Raw genomic sequence first — 21,390 nt, forward strand, 5'->3', positions numbered from 1 at the left:
TGCTGCATATTGCTATTTTACAAAGAATTTTCTCAGATCCTTAGTCTTAAACAATTAAAATAATCATACAAATTAAATATAATAAATCATTTTTAAAATACTTTTTATTTAAATTTATGACAATATGCAAAGAGTGAAATAAAAATAATCCAAATAAATTATAGTAGTGAAGAGCTGAAAAGCAGCAGGTGCAAAGCAGTTTCTCATTTCATTTCAAAATGTATGAAATGTATAAAAATGTAGTTTTCATCATACATATTATCAGACAGTCATGTGGTGGAAACATTTGGCACATTTGTTGGTTCAGATAATGAGAGTGTGAACGCTTTTGTGTGATTTAACAAAATAGTATTTTCCTGAATAATGTATGCGCGCTTCAGTTCATGCTGCGACTTTGCCCCTCCCCTTTTAGAGGCGCGCAGCCAATAGCAGATGACAACATCCGGTTTAGAAGTCTGAGAGGGAAGTTCAGAAAGATTTTTACAGCATCTGATGCCGCGAAAATTCCGTATTGCGTTTAATAATCTTATATACAGTTATCTTAGATTATTGGAAAAGTAAGACAATACATGTACGTCAACAGAAAGCCTGAGCAAAATAAGGAAGCCTTGAGAGTGCAGAGCTGTCAAACACGACGGTAGAAGTCTTCGCAGACCGTCGTCGCGCTTAGCCTGCTGATTTTAAAGGTGACATCTGGGTTTACTTTGTTTATTCAGATTACAATGAAGCCTTTGGTCTGACTGTTTGTGTGATTTAATCTATGATTGTCAGAAGCAGGATGCGCATTTGCGAATCATACTATGACCTTGCTGCTTGCTCATGAATATTAATTAGGTTACGTGACCTAATTAATATTCATGACTTTACTCTTTATTAATGTTTGTTTGGAAGCGTGTATGTACTCAGACAGAAGTGAAATGCTTCTTGCGCTGATGTTGGAGTCAGTGAGAATACAGACAAATATGATATAAATTATGTACAATATAAAACCAAGGTAAATAAAAAATGGTAACGTTACCCTTCTCTTAACCTTGTAAAATATAGTGTGCTCAATATTAAAAATATTAAACATACTTCCTAAATGTCTTAGCTTTTTAAAATCAAGATGAGTTTCAGTTTGGATTTTGGAAAGTTTGAGGAAGCTCATGACATGTCAGACATAATCATATAAACCCCAGTTATAGTGTAGCCTATGTATTATGTTTAATTATTACATGCATGTTCAGTTATGGTGTATTGTGGGTGTTGTTTAGCCTACTGGTTTATGTCTTATGACACTAAAAGCTGTTACAATTCACTACAAGTAAAAACTGTTTTTTAATTCACGGGTCAATTGTGAGATATTGTGTCTTGTTTGGCTTTTCATACCATGTTGTTTCAGACTAGTGAACAGAAAACATCCAAAATACACTTCAAGTGTAATTTCACCTAGTTCCAACCTGCTTTGTGTGTTGAAAGTTCAGTATTTGTAAAGAGACAATGTTTAGGGCTACTTGTTCTCTGTGTTACCTGGACAGAGAAATGCACATTTATTTCAGCAAAAGTCCACTGATGGACTACAGATTATACTGCCACATTTTTGTATCCCCACCCACGGACAGTTGGATCGACCGAGAGTTATTAACAGAACAGTTAATGTAAGTGTAGGTTTATCACTGAAAATTGTACTATGTCTAGTCTTTAATAAGCTTTATAGTAAAACTGGAACACCATGGCAGAGGTGGACAAAGTACACAACTTCCTTACTTGAATGAAAGTACAGATACTACTGGTGAAATATTACTCCGTTACAAGTAAAAGTTGTAACGACCGATTTTTACTTAAGTAAAAGTACAGAAGTACTCGTTTTTAAAAATACTTAAGTATCAAAAGTAATTGTTGCATTGTTGCGTAATACTCACAGTACCTTATGCCTCTAAATCTATGCCTGCCTACCCTCATATCAATATCACATTTATTTCTAGAACACAGTTCCAGTAGTGGGATTGAATGTGAGATTGAATAAGTGAACTCAATAACGTCCACAATGGTTTCGGACACCCAAATGGCTGTTCCCTCAAATAGTGCCCTATTTAAAGTTGTTTGGCTTTAAGTATGCATATGTTAACCTTACTGTTTTCTATAAGCTTGTGTGCACCAAAACAATGACAAAATTCGCATTTAGAAGACCAAACCCAACGTTGACAATGAAAATCAGGTTGATGTCAGAATCCAACGCCAGATTGACAGTAATCTCCAACGTTGGACAGACGTTGTATTATGGTTGAAAATGAAAATCGGGTTGACGTCAGAAACCAACATCAGTCGAGTTCTGACGTCAATCAGACTTTCATTTCCAGCCAAAATGCAACCCCTGCAAAAATGCAACCCCTGCGAGTCCCTGCAACCAAAATCATCCCCTGACTGACAAAGAACTAGAACTGACTAGAACTGCCTTTCTACTCGAGGACCTGACAGAATTGTAGTGGAGTAAAAAGTATGATATTTGTCTTACAAATGTAGTGAAGTTAAAGTAAAAAGTTTCCAGAAAAAATAATACTTAAGTAAAGTACAGATACTCAAAAAGTGTACTTAAGTACAGTACTCAAGTAAATGTACATTGTTACTGTCCACCTCTGCACCATGGCAACGTACCTGTATGTGATGACATTTTGCTAGGGGCGGAACTGACAGAACTGCAATTTCTTTCAGTTTTTTCCAAAACAAAAAACTGTTTCGTCACTGTGTTTTCTCTGTATTTACAATACTTTGCAAGCTTTAGCCACTACCTACAACATACTGGAAAATAACTCACTCCCACTAAATGTTTACTCTTTAAATTCTAGCAACCCGGGATCAATTCCATTATGACTAAAAGTTTGCTAAGAGCTATTTCCTACTAAAGCAAGTTGGTATTTGACTCTGGTAAGCGTATCCTTAGCAGACTGGTATGGTCTTGAATGGCAAGATGCCCAGTGCATTATGGGTGTTTTAAGTTTTTCTACTTGGCAAAAGAGAAGACAACAGCCTTTTTTCTCCGTTTTCTCTAGTCATATAGCACCGAATTCCAAAAAATGTTCACCTCTCTACTTGCATATGTTGCCAAGTTTTATTAAAAGCCCATTTTGGCAGTGATGAAGTACCCCCTTGTACCCCTTTGTTTATTTAAAGGGATAGGCTAGTTCACCCAAAAATAAAAATCCTGTCATCATTTACTCACCCTCAAGTTTTTCCAAACCTGCATGACTTTCTTTCTTCTGCTGAACACAAAATAAGATATTTTTAAGAATGTCGGTAACCAAACCGTTGATGGACCCCATTGACTTGTATTGAGTGTATTTTTTTTTTCCATGTTATGGAAGTCAATGGGGCCCATCAACGTTGCCCATAATTTGCTCTTGACTGTTGCTTATGTCAAGAGCCAAATTATACATTTGTAGTCACTTCTTTACTACAGCTTTTTTTTCTATTTGGCATACAGTCAGGAGGATATTAGTATGTGTTGGTACACGTCAATGTTGACACTCTCCAGCGCATAACATATAGGCCAAACCATTTACACTTGCACAGATTCAGCTAACGCTCTACTAGTATTCTGTGTTGGAATTACACCCATCTTGGCCGTGGCAGTTTATTGGCCAGGCGGCTATGTCCCCCGAAGGACTGGTGAAAGCTGTGCGGGGATGACAAGTCAACAAGGAGCGTTTGTTCATAGTTTGGTTTGATGAAAAAAAGGAAAGAAAGGCTAATTATATATTTACATTGTCTCACCCAAGGGATTTTTCCAGCAGGGGTGATGGCAAGACATTAAACAACTCCGCCGTTACGAGCAGATCATAAAAACACTCCCTTGTTGTGTTTTTCACAGACCTGTCATTAAGACTAAGAACAACAATTACCCACAAACTCCTGCTCCTGCACACACAAGCTGTTTGAGCGCTTTTTCTACCCCGTTACGCCGTGGTCACGGTGTGAGAACCTCGCCTCCCAGCAGGACACAGATGAGGATATGTCTCCATTCATGGCTTCAGCCTTGTTCCGTTTTGTTTATTTGTCAAAAATACTTCAGTGCTGAGTTAAGAGCGTTCTAGAAGTTTAAAATAAAGTCCGTGAAGACTTTATTGCACTACCCATTGCCTCTTTTATTCCCCCCCCCCCCCCACACACACTTTTTTTTCCCAAACTGGCCGGCTCATGAAATAGAGGCTGATGACAAATTAAGAGACCTCAATTGGGTAACACATTTTCAACTCCCCATTTCCTGATTACGACCCCTGTCATCTCAGACTCTGTACAAAAGTCATCATTATTATGGACTTAACTCTCCTACTTTTTCTGGAATGAGAAACACACTTTTGAAGTTGCATGGTCCAAATGCGTAGATCTGCTGGCCTTTCAAGGAATTGTTCATCCCCCAAAATCATTTATTTGTGTGTCTCTGCAGACTTCAGAGGATGGCTGCTGTTTCGGAGACAGATGTACAGTTCTGGATGGCTAAAGCAGTGAGCTGGGGCGAGGCTACATCATGTTCCGCCCTTCTGGACACAAGCAGACATCTTGATTATCTGAGGAGTTTTCTCCAGCAGGTTCTTCTGGGGTTGCAGCAAATGGTATGAAACATTTCAGAACACACAACTTGAGCTTCACAAGCAGGGCTTTTTTTCTGGAATTTTGTGAAACATTTTACATAGTCCTCAGCTGTTCTGTTAAACGTTAGGATCCGATCCAGTAAAGAAATGTTGATCTAATGTTGTTCTGCACAACAATATTCTTCATTCTTCACCAGGAGATTTGTAGCATTAGAGTTTACACCATCTACAGAATGGTCATCTAGTTGTCCAATAACCGACTAATTGATCTGTGTGGTCAACTACTTTATGATTTTTAAATTTATTTTAATACAGGGTAAGACAGTAAGATTTGTAAGACATTAAGTCTCCAAAACATTATCAATTTTATCACTATCAAATTTGAATTTATAATTTTATATTTGCATTTATAAATTTCTTGTCAACATTTCCACTGTCCCCAAAACATTATAAATGTTTTAAAAAAAAATAGTTCTTGAAGTGTTCTTAACTTTGCAAGAATAGCTAGAAACTATACATGGAATGAAATAAATTCCTAAACACTTATTTAAACTAGCAAACAAGTTTAAATCATCAGAAGTCACAACCAATTGCCACTGAAAACCAAATACTTAAATATGCATTAAAAATAAAGGCATGAAAATACATTTACATAATCCACTTGCATGAAACTCTGACAATGGCCCTGGACGAGAGGGTCATACTTATTACTGAGTACTGTAATATTTTTTTAACTGTGGTGCTTTAAAAAAAGATAAATTAACAGATCCAACTTCTTTGAGAGATTTTGAGCATGCTGACAGACAGCATGTTATGCTTTAATGTGCTAAAAGTCTCTCTGTAACCAAGAACTAAGAAATGGAGTCGATTTTGAAAATGATTAGTTTTGCACATTTCTCCTGCCGAGTTCATAGAATCTCCTTCAATATTAAGGTCAGTGCTTTAACTAACTCTTTTAGCACCCCTAACAGAAGCCGCTCTGTGCGAATGAAGGCTGGACATTGGCACAGCGGCGGTGATGATTTAGTGGGCTAATAGCCACCCAGGGACTGCCAGTGTTAACCTAATGTATCCCTGCATCAAGTGTTGCAATTTTGGACGAGGTATCATGGGTTAGGGCGACTCTGTGAAGGACCAGTGTTAAGAAAAATTCTGCCTCCCACTGACTCTCCTCACCTTGAAAGAAGCTCTTTATTCAACCTGCAGCGGCCTTTCGCACCAGCAGATCTCCCGTTGGTTCTGCACATCGTGCCGTTTGGTGCCTGGCGTGTCAGAAAAGAAAACAAAATCTTGCAGGCTTTCTTATTTCAACTTACAATGGCTGCCCTGCCAAAATGCAATCACACCTTCCGTTTCCATCACGCTCAACATGCGTCAGCTCCTCTGACAGCATTCAGCAATGTGAAGGGATCGGGATTTCTTAATTGGCACTAAACCTTTATTCCCGGCAGAGCCTCATAAAACGGCCCGAATGAAGTGGATATGAACAGCAGTGCTTGGATGAGGCTCGCGCCTGAGGATGAAAAATGTCTCGTTTATATCAATTTCCTCATTTGCATTCCATCAGAACCAGTTTTCCCACTCCCTGCTTGGGACTGCTGGAAAGGGGAGGATTCACGGTCCCGTAAACGGTTTTCTTCCTAAGCCTGGCACAGTTGGGTGCCCGCTGGCGATGCGCCCGTGCTCAAGGGGAGACTGAGAGATGCATGTTTGAGTGAACACATTCCATAATTGCTGACTTGTGAATGTGTACATAAGACTTCTTGCCCTTAAATCCCATGAGAAAGCATCTCTGGGATAGTACATGCAAGTACAAATTTGCTCATACCCCTTTGATGGAGCTGGATTATCACTTTGTCATGGTCAAATGAATGGTCTTTTCAAGTTGTTTTTCAAGAGTTTACATTAGGGCAGCATAATTAGTCAGATTAAAATTTATATTGGGATATGGTATAGTGAGATTATTAAAAAGCCGCATATTTTATTTGATCTATTTTTAGATACACTTGGAAATTCTAAAATTGTATTAATTCAAATTTAATCAAAATGTTTAAATGGTGTTTGGGGACCAAGGGTGGCTCCAAAATGTTTCCAGGGAATCCGCAGAAAATTGCAAAATAATTTTTTATGGTTGTTAAAGCTGTATAACAGATTTGGAATAATATTAGGTTTGAAAAGCATTAAATCATTTAATTGAAAATTCAGGTTTATAGATATAACATTTAAAGTGATAGATTGTCAAAATATTTTCTAGATAATATTGTAATAATTTATTTTGGCTTCAGTACAATAACTACAGAAAAACCAATGATTTAATTTTGCTAACAACACATTGTTTTTATAATATCATGCTTTCTCTCACATACAAAATGTTTTTACACATGAAAATGTAGAGCTGCCTTTACATTTTAGGATCATCCCTAAAAAATCATGCCAAAATCCCTCCATTAGATGTTATAAATGCAAATGGAAGTTCTACAGCTACAATAATTAGTTTAGTATGTGCTCTGTATTTGCATTCATTATTTTTTTGGCTGCCACAAGGTCTTTTTCTTTTTGTCAGACTTGACGTGTTAAAGTTCCACAGGAATGGTGTCATTCTCTTCATGCGTGCACTGAAATCATTTAGCATCCAACAATGTATGTGCCTATGGAATGTAAAAAGGCTCAGATCCTTTGTATGGCTTCCAGTGTACAGTAAATTGGCAAGGCACATCTTGAACTGATGCAAAAAGCTGTGATCCTCAACATGCCTTTGCATTAGCACGCTGGTTTTCATTAATTACGTAACTGACTTTAAAGAAATGATCAGTGACTCTTTCTGTCTGTCTGTGTGGGAATTGCTTTATAAAAGACCATCAAAAGTTGTTTTTTTTTGGCTCAAATAGGTCTTCAGGAAATGATGATTAATTTTTTTCATATTAGCTAACTGTTCATACTTTTGATGTCGGCTAACTCGGCAAGTGGCAGAACTTCATTGTGCACTTAAACTGTCAGTATTACTTAAAAAAAAAAATGTTTTGACCACAGCTCATGAGTTGAGACAGTATCTGGTGTTGACAGTTCATTTTCATGACGAAAATTCTAAGCAATAATGTTCTGACATTAGCTCGTTTGTTCCGAGTTCCTCTCTGCAACCATCAGTTCTTCCATGATGTGCCAAAAAACAAAATAGGCCTTTAAAATGGCCCTTATTGTTGCATTACAGAGACCTTTGTGAAATGCATTAAAAAAACAACAACAAAGTGATTGGCTATTGTGGCAAGAGAGGCATCTATTTTAGGGTATATATGAAATGTGTGCTGAATCTTCATGCAGCCAGTGCTGATGTGGTTATCAGGGAAGCTGGTATTGCAGTGGAAATAAAAAGGGTCTTAGGACATATCCTTGTGGAATGCAAGATGGTATGACATTAATCATCTAGAAAGAAAGGTTTTTTCCATCCATTTCAAAACACATCCATCAGGTGTGTTTTATATCCGACCAGCCACCTGACTTGTGTGATGTATGATCTGTATTCATGGTGTTGGAGCACCACGGAAACACCAGACTGTTTTTGATTGATTCACAGATGCCAACTTTCACACTATACAAGTTATGACTCAAATTTCAATGATATAAAGGGTGTGTCATTAACATAATCTATGAGATGAGTACTGTATATTTGGAAAGGTGAGGTGTTAAAATACAAATAAAGTTAAAACTAATTTTCAACTGAGCATACATTCTTTTGCACATTGAGTTTTAGTGCTAATGCAAGTGATGAAAGTTTGAATCTTGCTTGTAACATTTTTCGATATTGTTCAACCCCATTATTTCTCAGTTTCTTTATACTATACAATGGAAAAAGCCAAAAAACTATTGTTCAATTGGATTATTCACGTGTGTATTATTAATATTAGGTATGCAATGTGAAAGGCTATATTGCAGTTTATTTTTCATGATTCCGATGCATATTTTTGATATTGATGTCTGAGGTGTGTGTGTTTACTGTATAACAGAGCTCCACTAGTGAGGCCATGAAGACGTTTCCTTTTGTGGGCCAGTTCCTTGGAAGACTTTGTTGGAACCCATGTGTTATTGCGGATGGTAAATTTACGACTCTTCTATACTTGGGGGTGTGTTTCCCATTTAAGACCAAGAAATGTGTCTGCATGGGTTGGGTATTTACACTAATTTTCCAATGAACCCTGTAGCGGCCTGCTGGGCATTTGTTATGTTATTTGGCTTTCTTTCACTACCTCTCTCGCTCTCTTGTCTGAACACTATTTCCCTTCCCTGAAATTTCTTATCAGATTATGTGTTCTTCACATGCAGCCTTAAAAATGACTTGAAAAAGTTGAAAGATCTATCACTGTACTTTTTACCCCGTTATAGAGTTAAAAAACTATATTATGAATTTGATTTAAAGTTGTATATATATTTATTATAAATGTATATTATCAGCATAACAATTTGAGTGAAAAGTTGCATTGAAAAAGTTCTAGGTTTAAATTAGATATTTCATCTTAGTTTAGTCTACTTTGTGCCTGATTATAAATGCATTCATGCATGCATGCATTTTCATGGGTTTCCCATTAGATGAATAATGTGTCCATTTTCACATCTTATAAATGGCATTTTGTCCTGTGGTCTTGTTTATGTATGCTCAGAGAGAAGCCAGAGACTCCTGCTGCGGTGTTTGAGCTGTCTGTACAGCGCTGAGCCACTGAACGCTGTTGAACGAAAAGCCAACACTTGGATAAAGGTAAAGCCAACAACATTTCACCTCTTAAGGTTAATGAATGGATAAATAAATTGCCAAAGAAGTTTAACAAATTGATATCCTTACAGAAACAATTGATATATATTGGAATATATTGTTTAATTTAAAGTGTGAAGATGAAAGAAAAAATCAAAGTGGTCATGAATTTAGAAATCAAATTTTCCTTGATCTCTTGACATAAGGGGCCCTATCTTGCACCCAGCGCAATTGGCTTTGTACACCCACGCATGTATCATTCATATTTTGCACCCGCGCACAGCGGACTTTTCCCTCCACAGACGCACGTCGGTAAATTAGGGAATGAACTTGCGCTCCCGGGGGCGGTGCAGCGAAAAGAAGAGGCGTGTTCCGGCGCAAATGTTCCCTGGTGCTATTTTGCAGGTTTAGAAAACAATTCCGCCACTGACCAGGAAAAACCTAGTCTAAAGTCAGTGGCACTTTGCACATGTTATTCAAATGCTATTTTGAGGGCGCATGCTTGGCCATAATGTAGCGTGTGCACAACGCGCATTCACTATCGCTTCTCTCATCTACACAGAAGCAGCAGTTTTCATTTTTGCAAATCATAGGCTACATTATTACAAGGAAAAATATTAACACACGAGGGAAATTATTGTTGTGTCCATGAAGATGTGAAAAAATATAAATATAAATATAAAAAATATATAAAAATATAAATCTAGCTTACACATTTATCCGAATTATCATACGCCTGTTTAACCGAAGCTAATTTGGGTGGGTTTCTCCCATCCCCAATGTCACTTCTCTGTGTTTTACGGCCCTGACGAGAACGTCATTCTCCTCGACTGTGAACCGCTCCTGGCGCGCGCCTGGCAAATCCGCCGTTATAATAGCAATGGAACAGGCGCGCCTGCTCTTAAAGGGAATGTGAGATTACGCTCTGTTTGGTTTATTTCACGTTACACCCAAACCACACCTATGAATAATGAAGCTACTTCAGACCAACCCATTTTAGATTTGGTCGGGCGCAAGAGTAATTTATCCCACCGGTATGATAGCAACAGCGCCCAAGACCCGCCCACAAAGTTCCTTGCGTTTCGCGTTTGATACTTGCATTTCAGATCGTTAAAATAGAGCCCAAGAGGTCATTGTGCTATTAAAAAATGTCCTGTAAAATTCAGAACTGAAAACTTCCTCAATAGGGCAAAAACAAAGCGTGGATTCACTTTTCTTTTTTTTTCTTTTTTTTTACAAAGTTATATATTGCGTCAGTAAGTCACTGTTCATTTGTTCGCTTCATTTTACTGTGGATTCATTTTTAAAGAATTTTCAGAGAAACAAAACAAAAGATGATGCAGTGACATTGGATCCGACAGTAATGTCACAACTCACAAGAAAAAACAATGTTTTTACTTTGTCTGTTGCAGATCGTTTAATATGTACTCGCTTTACTATCACTTTTCTGAAAATGACGAACGACAAATATAAGAACGACAGTGTGACAAACGATGGTACATTCATAATTCGTCTACACGAAACATGCATGATGTGCCGATTAATTAATCTAATTGCACACCAAAAAGATAATTAATTATTGATAAAGTCATTATTGTGTTAAATGATAACTGTGGCAACTCCAGGTACTTAAACTTTATTTGCCTCTAGCAGCTTACAAAGCATATGTAATACACATAAATGTTTCACAGGTGACAAATGTAACAAGTATGTAACGAAATAAACACCTTTCTGTTGTGTCTTTGTTTCAACTTGTAATAAATACAAGACTACCTCACAAATGCATAAGGAATAGATATAAATAAAAATGGTTTACTGCCAAGCTGTTGCAGACTGAAGTATCCTTGGTATTTGAGGTGTAGGTTTGTTGTCTTCTGTTCCGGGATCAGACTCTGGCTCAAACATGTATGGCTGAACGTGCAGTTAGAATGCTAGAATATTGGGACAAAAATACCCCTGTATGAGTTTTTTGTCTTATATTTATATCATATGATATAGTTAAGCAATATCATATGAGCAACGAATGCAGTATCACACGTGTGCGGTTTTGTCCCGAATAGCACAAGCGCAAATGTGATATTGATTTTATCCAACAGTTTAATAAGAAGTTAATATTGTGTTGTTTTAGACTCTATATTGTATGTTTTTGCTCAATTTTGCCAATGAAAATATTACAAAAGCCACAGCAGAACAGTTGTGCGTCTCCGAGCAACACAGCGGTGTCTCTTTCTTAACAAATCCTCGTTTTGAACGAATCGGGTGAACCAATTATTCAATGGCCCTTTCATAAAGAGAGCCATTCATTTAATTCCTGAATTTGAGCCATTTAAACAAATCGAATGAATGAATGGGTCAATTACTCTCTCATAAAGACATTTTCTGCCACCTACTGGCAGGTTTAGTTTCTTATTTAAAGTATCATTTCATTAAAAATTTATATTTTATATTTCCATATTAATAAAAAAATCCTTAAAGTGATAGTTTCTTTCATCATTTACTCACCATCATGCCATTTTAAACCTGTATTACTACTTTTTTTTTTGCGGGAAAATAAAATAAGATATTTTTATGAATGTTGACTTCCATTGTAAAAAATACTAAGACATTTCTCAAGTTATCTTCTTTTATGTTTCACAGAAGAAAGAAAGGTTTGAAACTATATTAGGATGAGTAAATGATGACAGAATTTTCATTTTATGTGGACTATCCTTTTAATAGCCATTTAAAACCCATTAATCTCATGCCATTATTTAATTGTAATTGCAGTGTAAATGCATTCATGCCACATCTGAGCTGCAATAAACGGTCTGTAAATATATCTAAATACCGATGCAGGTGCAGCTTCTGAAAAAAAAATTGCCGTTGTAGCTTAAAAGTTTATGTGTAATAAATTCCATGTTGAATCAAATGAAATATTTCTTTCTAAAGCTGCTTTTTTATGCTTTTCTCATTTAACACAAAAATGACTTTATCAATAATGAAATTATATTTTAGGGGTAATTTCTCAGCCAAATTTGGTGTGCAATTCAATTAATTTATTGGCACATCATGTAATTAATTAAATAAAAAATGGTAATTGCTTGACAGCCCTAATTATTTAATTTTTAAAGTTTAAAAGCACATGCTTTGAAGGTTTAAGCCCTTTTTTGTTTGTAATATACCTAATAAATATCATACTCTTCCAGACCCCAACAGTTTTCAATCTGCCAAAAGTGTTTTTGAAATTCTCAATGTACACTTTTATATTTGAATAGATGTAATCAGGGTTGGGATAGTGGGGTGATGAAAAAGAACTAATATAATTGTACACTTTCAACTTTTTACAGAGTTCACACAGATGGTTTACCATAAGCAATACAGAACCCCTCGCGTTTCGTGTGTGCATTCGTTTGATTATTTTTTTCATCTAATAAAACATAGCGCTAATTAAAGCAGGGCTTTTAAAGTAAACTTTTAATTTGCCAGATGTTTTTTGACCTATACGAAGGGAAGTGGAGTCAGAGGGAGGTGTGGGTTCTCTGTCAGGGGTTGAGACACGGTATTTAATCTTACATTATTTATTTGCTTAGCTAACAATCCCTAGTGCAGCAGCAGTGTGTGTACGTATGGTTTGTTGGAAAAAGATACTGGACAAAAAAACAGAGAGATTAGGACTATTTGTGTGAGGAAGTTACAAATTATAGGTGCTTGGGCATTTACTTGATAGATGAAACATGGGAAGAGGAATACAATCTGTATCGTTTCCAGTGACTGGCCTACAAAAGGTCCAGAAGGTCGCTGTTTTTGACTTTCTTTTGGTAGAGAGGTCAGTTTATTGTCAAAATTACACCATGATACCATGGTAATCTCATGCTTTTCCAGACATTTTAAGTACCATTTGCAGTGGTGAAGATTTTTTTATAGTATATCTATAAGTATATCTACTTCTGTTCACATAAACCCATGCATTCACATAGATAAAGATGCATACATACATGCATGCATACACACACATTCCCATTTTTTTCTTTTCTTCTTTCTTTTCCATCTATCTTCATTTCCATCTATCTATAGCAAATCAAATAATAACACCTCCATACTAGACTTAATATGTAGACCAATGAAGATAATTTGATAAAAGATCATTTGATTAAAGATTATGAGGGCACATTAATTTTAAAAAAAGAAAAAAGAATGATGTTTCAAATACTGAAATAATACATGGTGACTTTAAGGGATATAGTTGTAACTTTTCTACAGGTTTGAGTCAGGAAGGGTGCCACTTTGTGTTCTCTGTTTAATAGCTGATCACATTCTCATTTGTTCTGTTTTGCTGAACTAGAATTACTGCCCAATGTTGTCGGTCTCTTTCTTGTTGTGTTTTAGCAAATTGATTTGGTTTGAGTTGATTTCCTGGGGGTCTATCTTCTCCTCCCAGTCTGACGTCTTGCCTCTTCCAAGCCGTTGATCTCTTATTTTTCCATTCTCGTGTTTGTTGCGGTCCTAATGGACTGTGTGTTTTTCCATTTATCCCCATTCCTTGTTTGTTCCGAGCGCTGTTTACTGTCACTGTCAACATTTGAAGACTCACCCATTAGAGAAAGCCTTCATGTCGATCAGCATGAGTTACAATGTGAGGTCCATCTGGGATGATTTCAGCTGACCCCCCAGAGCCTCAACGGCGGTGATGGCCTGTGTTCCTTTAGTCACTCATCATGAATGAACAATCAGTCCTGTCATTCATAAAGCCATCTTGGTCGTGTTCTTCATGTGGGTGGTTTAGCCGATGCTTCCACTAGAGCCACGGACTGACATTTTTGCCTGTTATTAAAGGGCCTGTTGCCCATTCTACTGTGAGCCTTTTCTCGGGAGCGCCAGCCTGACTCGCTCTCTCCACATCACAAAGACCAGACCATGCCTGATGGCCCCTCCGCTCCTTCAGGGCTCCTGGGGGTTGGGAACAGTCTTTAGGGAGACTTGTGTGGTCTCTTTAAGTACAATCACCTCTGCAGGCGCATTCGAGAACTATTTTAGGCCGAGCAGAATGACCCCATCTTTACTATTTCTGTCACTTTGTCTTTTGATGTGCCTTTATTTTTCTATTGTCTGAAACCCCTAACCATAAGGATTAAACTTTGTCAGGAAACGTACCCCTGCCCCAACATGAAGAATTTATTAGCCCTCATATTAATGCATTCAAAATCTGCTTATAACTGAGTCATAACTGAATGCATAATTTGTTTGAATGTTACTGTTATTACCAAGTTATTACTACCCCTTTTAATCAAAAAAATTTTTGGTAACACTTTATTTTACAGTGTCCTTGTTACATATGTTACATGTACTTACCATAGTAATAAGAGTAAATTATGTATAATTACATACAACTAACCCTCAACCAAATCCTAATCCTACCCTAACCCTATAGTAGGTACATGTAGTTGCTTATATTACTCAGTACTTAAATATACAATTACACTGTAACAATGACACCTTAAAATAATGTATAACCAAATTTTTTAGAAATTCTTTGAAATGTAAAATTTTACGTGAACTACAGAAAAAAACGTTATGCAAGAAAAAAAGCTATTTCGTCAATATTCATGAGAAATGTAATGTGCATATATAAGATATATAGATATATAAGAACATATAATAAGACCATATATTCTGAGAATTGCAAGTTTTAACTTCTTTGAAATCAATGGATATAATAAAATTTCTTTGAACTTATAGCTCATGACTGCTCAAACACGGTCCAAATTTGAATAAAACTCACATATTCATTTTCTAACATAACGACTTCAACATTACTGTGAAATGTTTTCAAACTAAATATATACTTTTAACTTGCAACAACTTGCGTCAAAACAGACAGTAAAATAGGTGGGCTCTTTTGACTTGCAACCACGAACACCTTAAGAGTGCCCTAGCAACTACATAGCAACCACCCAGAACAAGCAATTGTTTGATTTTTAGCATTAATAGTTTAATAATGTATTTTGTTAGCTTGTTTCTTTGAAGATCTTTAAGCTAGAGTCATGTGATGCCTTGATCAGAAAACATCTGAGAAGTGAATATGTGCTCCTCTCAAACAATCTGTTTTCTTTCTTTTCATTTTAGGAATATTGTACAAGTTGTTTTGATTTAGCCTGGGCATCCATGTGGTTTAGTACTGTCTAAATTACCACTTTGAAGACCAAAAATAAATAAAAAAACCCAGACAAAACAAAGAAAAAACATCATGGCAGATGCCATCTTTCTCCATCTCAAGGTAGAGAAAAAAACTAGAGAATATATAAGGTCTGTATTTCATTGGCCTGTGCTTAAGCCACAGCCCAGCTTAGAGTTAAGTGTGATCTGCAGTGTGTTTTTTGCTGTTCAGATGGTAGTAATTGAGCCTCTTTGGGTCTGTGGAGGACATCTTAGCATACTGTAAACCTAAAGAAACCACATGGCCCCACCACATGCAGACATGTTTTCTGTCAAGGCTTAAACCCTGTGCTTTCATAAACAGACAGGCCTTGCCACCATTCCATTGTCTTTTTCCCTTTTTTTATTTGTATGCAACATGGAGATGTATTTATGATGAGCAAATAGTTGTCCAATTATAGACAAATGATGTTATTGATGTTTCATGGTGTGTGATTACATTTTCCCAATAAAAGCTGTCGTCTGCATTTTTACGTTCTGTGTCTGTTCTGGACAGAATATGTTGTGTCATCTGATCTCGGAGGAGGAGGGCAGTGTATCTCATGCTACAGTAAAACATGCTGGATCAAGCCCGAAGCGATACCACTCAGAGGCTCTTCAGAAGGTTTGGGAATCACTGTTCTCAGCCTTGGCATATTAGTTAATAATGACATGGGTGGTGTGATGGGTAATAAGGCCTAAGGCTAAACAATTTCTCTTTTTCAGTCTATTTATGATTTTCGATTGAATCTATTTTCTTGCCCCCAATCACAATAACTGTTGTTTCTAGTAAACAGCCACTATTGCCAAGTAGGTTGAAAATGTTTAACCTAGAAGTAAAATACTGTGAAAGCATAGCATTATTAACTAAATGAACACCAGGAATAATAAAATTGAATCATTTATGTTGAAATAATGATTTGGACCAATAAAATAGTACACAGTAATATACATACATACATACATACATACATACATACATACATACATACATACATACATACATACATACATACATACATACATACATACATACATACATACATACATACATACATACATACATACATACATACATACATACATACATACATACATACATACATACATACATACATACATACATACATACATACATACATACATACATACATACATACATACATACATACATACATACATACATACATACATACATACATACATACATACATACATACATACATACATACATACATACATACATACATACATACATACATACATACATACATACATACATACATACATACATACATACATACATACATACATACATACATACATACATACATACATACATACATACATACATACATACATACATACATACATACATACATACATACATACATACATACATACATACATACATACATACATACATACATACATACATACATACATACATACATACATACATACATACATACATACATACATACATACATACATACATACATACATACATACATACATACATACATACATACATACATACATACATACATACATACATACATACATACATACATACATACATACATACATACATACATACATACATACATACATACATACATACATACATACATACATACATACATACATACATACATACATACATACATACATACATACATACATACATACATACATACATACATACATACATACATACATACATACATACATACATACATACATACATACATACATACATACATACATACATACATACATACATACATACATACATACATACATACATACATACATACATACATACATACATACATACATACATACATACATACATACATACATACATACATACATACATTCATTCATTCATTCATTCATTCATTCATTCATTCATTCATTCATTCATTCATTCATTCATTCATTCATTCATTCATTCATTCATTCATTCATTCATTCATTCATTCATTCATTCATTCATTCATTCATTCATTCATTCATTCATTCATTCATTCATTCATTCATTCATTCATTGTTTTTTTAATTAAAATTGGAGTTATAATGAACACAAATCATAGAAACATATTTAAACTTACTTTTTTTGCTGATGAAGTTCTATTCTACTGAGATTAAGTTTGTCTAAACACTTTCTTACACACATATTGCATTACAGGAAGGGCTTGTAAAACTAGTCTAGTGATGTGTTGTTTAAAAATGGACTAATAAAATAATTTTAAAATCATTCACAATGTTCACATCATCATTTTACATCACTGGCAAAATCATAGTGAATACATTGTGAATATTAGATATCTTGCCCTGCCGTGGATGTATTTTCCACTTGTTCATGTTCATGGTTATTATAAACTGAAATCAAATTAAAGTTTGAGTTGGTTTTTAAATTGCATTTGTGAAATTATAGGCAAACTGTTGTGTCCTGTTGTCACTTTCAGGTGGTGGCATTGATGACAGACGAGGTCATTAAAAGCTGTGACGGCTTGCCAAAAACATCAGCAAGGTAATGAACGCTTAATCTCACACTGGATTCGCCTTTAGAGCACCTCTAGCAACAGTTATTATTAAATGCCTTCTATATATATATATATATAATCCACACTAATTAATCACTCTTTATAGATGTTCAAACGAGAACATTCACACCATGTCGACGGCATGCGCTGCCTTGGTCACATGTCCTCAGATGGCTCCTCTCATTGGAGCTTTGTTGAAGCATTCCATGTTGTGTGGCTCTTCCTGTCTGGATCAAGAGTTTATTAAGGAAGTCAGCGAGGCCTTGATCAGGTAAGTATCATTACAGTGAAACACTGTAATGCAGCATTTAATGACAGCACACAGATGATGTCCGCTCTTGACCAGTGTATGTTTTTCCTGTCTTTCTTTCTTACGCAGTAAGAGGCTTGTGTTGGAGGATGAGGCTGTAGTGAACCTGTGGTGTCTTAGCCCCACCTGTCTGGAGGGGGCAGCAGTGAGCTTACTGGAATCGGTGCTGTCTGACCATGAATCAATGACACAGAGTCTGGACAAACATGTTAACGACTCATTACTGGTACGCTTGATTTCTTCTATATTACCATTAAATGCTGGTTTTTTTTTTTTTCAGATGGGTCTCAAGTTTGAGACCACATTAAATATCTGTCATTTAAACTGCTACTTTTAAAATGTTTCACTTTTTGATAACACCAAATGTTGTATACTGTAGTTGCATTTGTCTCTTAAAAACGGCCAAACATATATATCAGCACCTTACAACAACAGACCATCACCGTGTTTATTAGCAACAAGTTCACACTGTTATGTTTGGTGGCAACTAGTACCGCATGTCATAATATTTGCTTCGGTTGCTAATTAATTTTGTGCTGCTGTGATGACAGTAAAACTATGGTAGTAAAGAAGGAATTTGATGGTCTGTTGTTCGTATGGTACACAATGTATGAAGATTAACAGCGGTACGCCGGCCTCAGACTCAAACAGTGTGACGTGAACCAGAACCCGTGGTCCAAACACATCTTTATGAGGCTGTTTCATTCCTACATAAAGAAACTTAAAATGACTGAAATCAAGACCTTATTTACATGTCTGTCTAAGGATGTCAAACAGTCATCATGTACATAGCTGATGTTTGAGGTCCGTTGAGGTCTGTTTAGCATCTCATTCTGAGCTGTACAGACAGGTAAAATGAGGCCCAAATGCAGCTGCATTCAACTCGTATTTGTTTGTGCTTCAGAGCATATTAAACTGTGCAGTGTGTTTACGTTGCAGGAACAAGTTGTTTAAACCGCAATCAAAAAGGGGAAACCAGAAATTAGTTTCACATTTCTGTTTTCATCCACCTTCCTCAAAGCTGAGCTCCAATAACAATAAACAGCATCTTCCAGCATCCCACTGCCAGAAAGAGGATGTTTTTGCTATTCTGTAATTGACCCTCCCTGAAGTGTTAGGAGAAGGTATGGATGAGTGTTTGGAGAACCCATCTGTTTTCACTAGGGAGAGAACGCTTCGGCCTTCATAAAAAGCAGACAGCTCTTTCCTACGCCTCTGCTTACATCACGGTCTCTCATGTGAGATTTTAGAGATTTAAAGCAATAGTTTTCAATTTTTGGTTTTGAAAATTATTGATAATTTATTCATCCTCATGTCGTTCCAAACCCATATTATTTCTACTGTAAAACACAAAAGGTGAATTTATGAAGAATGTAATGGTTGCTCTTTTCCATATGATGAAAGTAAATGGGGACTGGGGAAAAAAACACTATACGTTGTCAGAAAAATTACCATGAAAGTGTAGTACAAGTGGCCCAAACTACTCGTGCTCTGTATTTTAAGACTTTGTGTCATGAACAAATTTTTTTTTTTTTTTAAGATTATCTTCTCCACTGTAACTCATGACAGCTCCAGTCCCAATTAAATATAGAAAGTCATACAGGTTTGGAACAACATGAGGCGATGGTAAGTAAATTATTGCATAATTTTAACTTTGGGGTAAACTCTCCCTTTAAGGAGAAATGCTTTTTTTGAGGCTGCCAAAGGGATAATGCAAAGCCTGCAGGTTTGATCCTAAACCAGAAGGCACCTGTGAATTTATACCGTTGAAAAGTTTGGGTTTATTATGATTTTTAAATGTTTTTGAAAGAAGTCTTTTATGCTCTGCAGGGCTACATTTATTTAATCAAAATACAGCAGTGGAAAGCATTTTTTTTTTAGGATTCTTGGATGAATAGGAAGTTCAAAAGAACTGCATTTATTTGAAATAGAAACATTTTGTAAAAGTATTCATTTTCTGACCCCTAACTTTTTAACAGTAGTGTATGACGATTGTCTGATGACTAGTGTCTGAATCGCTTATTTATGAAGATCAGGTGAGGAATTAAATGGTGTTGTATATCAACATTTCGGCTCCAGGTGCACATCTGAATTATTGTGCAAAAAGTTGCTTGTGATTGCAGTCATACAGTTTCGTTCATTGGTTTTATGACTTTGGCTGTGAGTTAGTGAACTCTTTTCTTGACGTGATCTTTCTCTTTCTTGTTTCTATTGCTCTGTCTTCTGTTTCTGAGACGGGATCATACCATCTAATATTTGTTGCCGAAATGCGTCTCTTTTTATTGGAGCAGCAAATTGGCGGCTTTTGGCAAGCGTTGAATAGCTGGGGTTACGGGAATATCTGAGATGCTTTGGTGTTTGGGGGTGGTGTGTGAGGATCGTGTGTGTGTGCGTGCAGAGGGGAGATGAGGGTGCCTGTAGGCTGGGTGTGGCAGATGTTTTAATGGTCCCAAATGAAGGAGAGAATAATGAGGCTTCTCCCTGTGGCCTACACACACACACACACACACACACACACAAACAGAGACAAATGTTCTGAGGATCAAAGACCGCAGGGGCACATGTGGGCTCTCTGGAGCACTGATGTTTTGGGTCTGGGTGAAATGTTTTTATGGCATTCTTTGCCCATATGAACTATGGGTATATTAATGAAACCTGTTCTATTAAAATATGAGCATGTACGTTTACGTGCTGCACCAGACACGCATGTACAGCTGCTTGGATGTAATTTTTTTGACTCTTTCACATGAATTTAAAACAGATGATATTTGCTGTATAATAAAGCAATGTGCGTTTTGTTGGTAAGAAACTTGGCTGTTAAACTTGCAGCAGTGAATTATGGGAGAGGATCTGTGGGAGATGCCAACGGGTCCTCATTATTATTGCAGCATTGCCTCCTGGTGGTTGAGAGAGTAGATTACAACCAGACAGTGTTCCTAATGCACTGCAATGTTCTTCTTTCCCCCACCAGCCTCAAGCTTCAGCCCATTACTGCCACATCTTTCTCACAGTCACTGAGATTTACAGGTGAATTTTGGCTTTTTTTAG

General features: G+C 36.3%; 1 protein-coding gene across 1 annotated transcript in view; it reads left to right on the top strand.

Moving 5' to 3' along the window:
• Window positions 1-434: 434 nt before the first annotated feature.
• The window catches only part of fancc (FA complementation group C), a 31,924-nt gene continuing 10,968 nt past the window's right edge, over window positions 435-21,390 (top strand). The window contains exons 1-9 of the mRNA XM_079897033.1: window positions 435-686; window positions 4,424-4,589; window positions 8,570-8,657; window positions 9,221-9,315; window positions 15,998-16,105; window positions 17,955-18,019; window positions 18,139-18,303; window positions 18,412-18,568; window positions 21,314-21,369. Coding sequence (XP_079753159.1) covers window positions 4,434-4,589; window positions 8,570-8,657; window positions 9,221-9,315; window positions 15,998-16,105; window positions 17,955-18,019; window positions 18,139-18,303; window positions 18,412-18,568; window positions 21,314-21,369 — 890 coding nt within the window. The 5' untranslated portion in view covers window positions 435-686; window positions 4,424-4,433. The remainder of the gene's footprint in view (window positions 687-4,423; window positions 4,590-8,569; window positions 8,658-9,220; window positions 9,316-15,997; window positions 16,106-17,954; window positions 18,020-18,138; window positions 18,304-18,411; window positions 18,569-21,313; window positions 21,370-21,390) is intronic.

This window comes from Squalius cephalus (genome assembly GCF_949319135.1).
Source record: "Squalius cephalus genome assembly, chromosome: 16".
Taxonomy (NCBI): Eukaryota; Metazoa; Chordata; class Actinopteri; order Cypriniformes; family Leuciscidae; genus Squalius; species Squalius cephalus.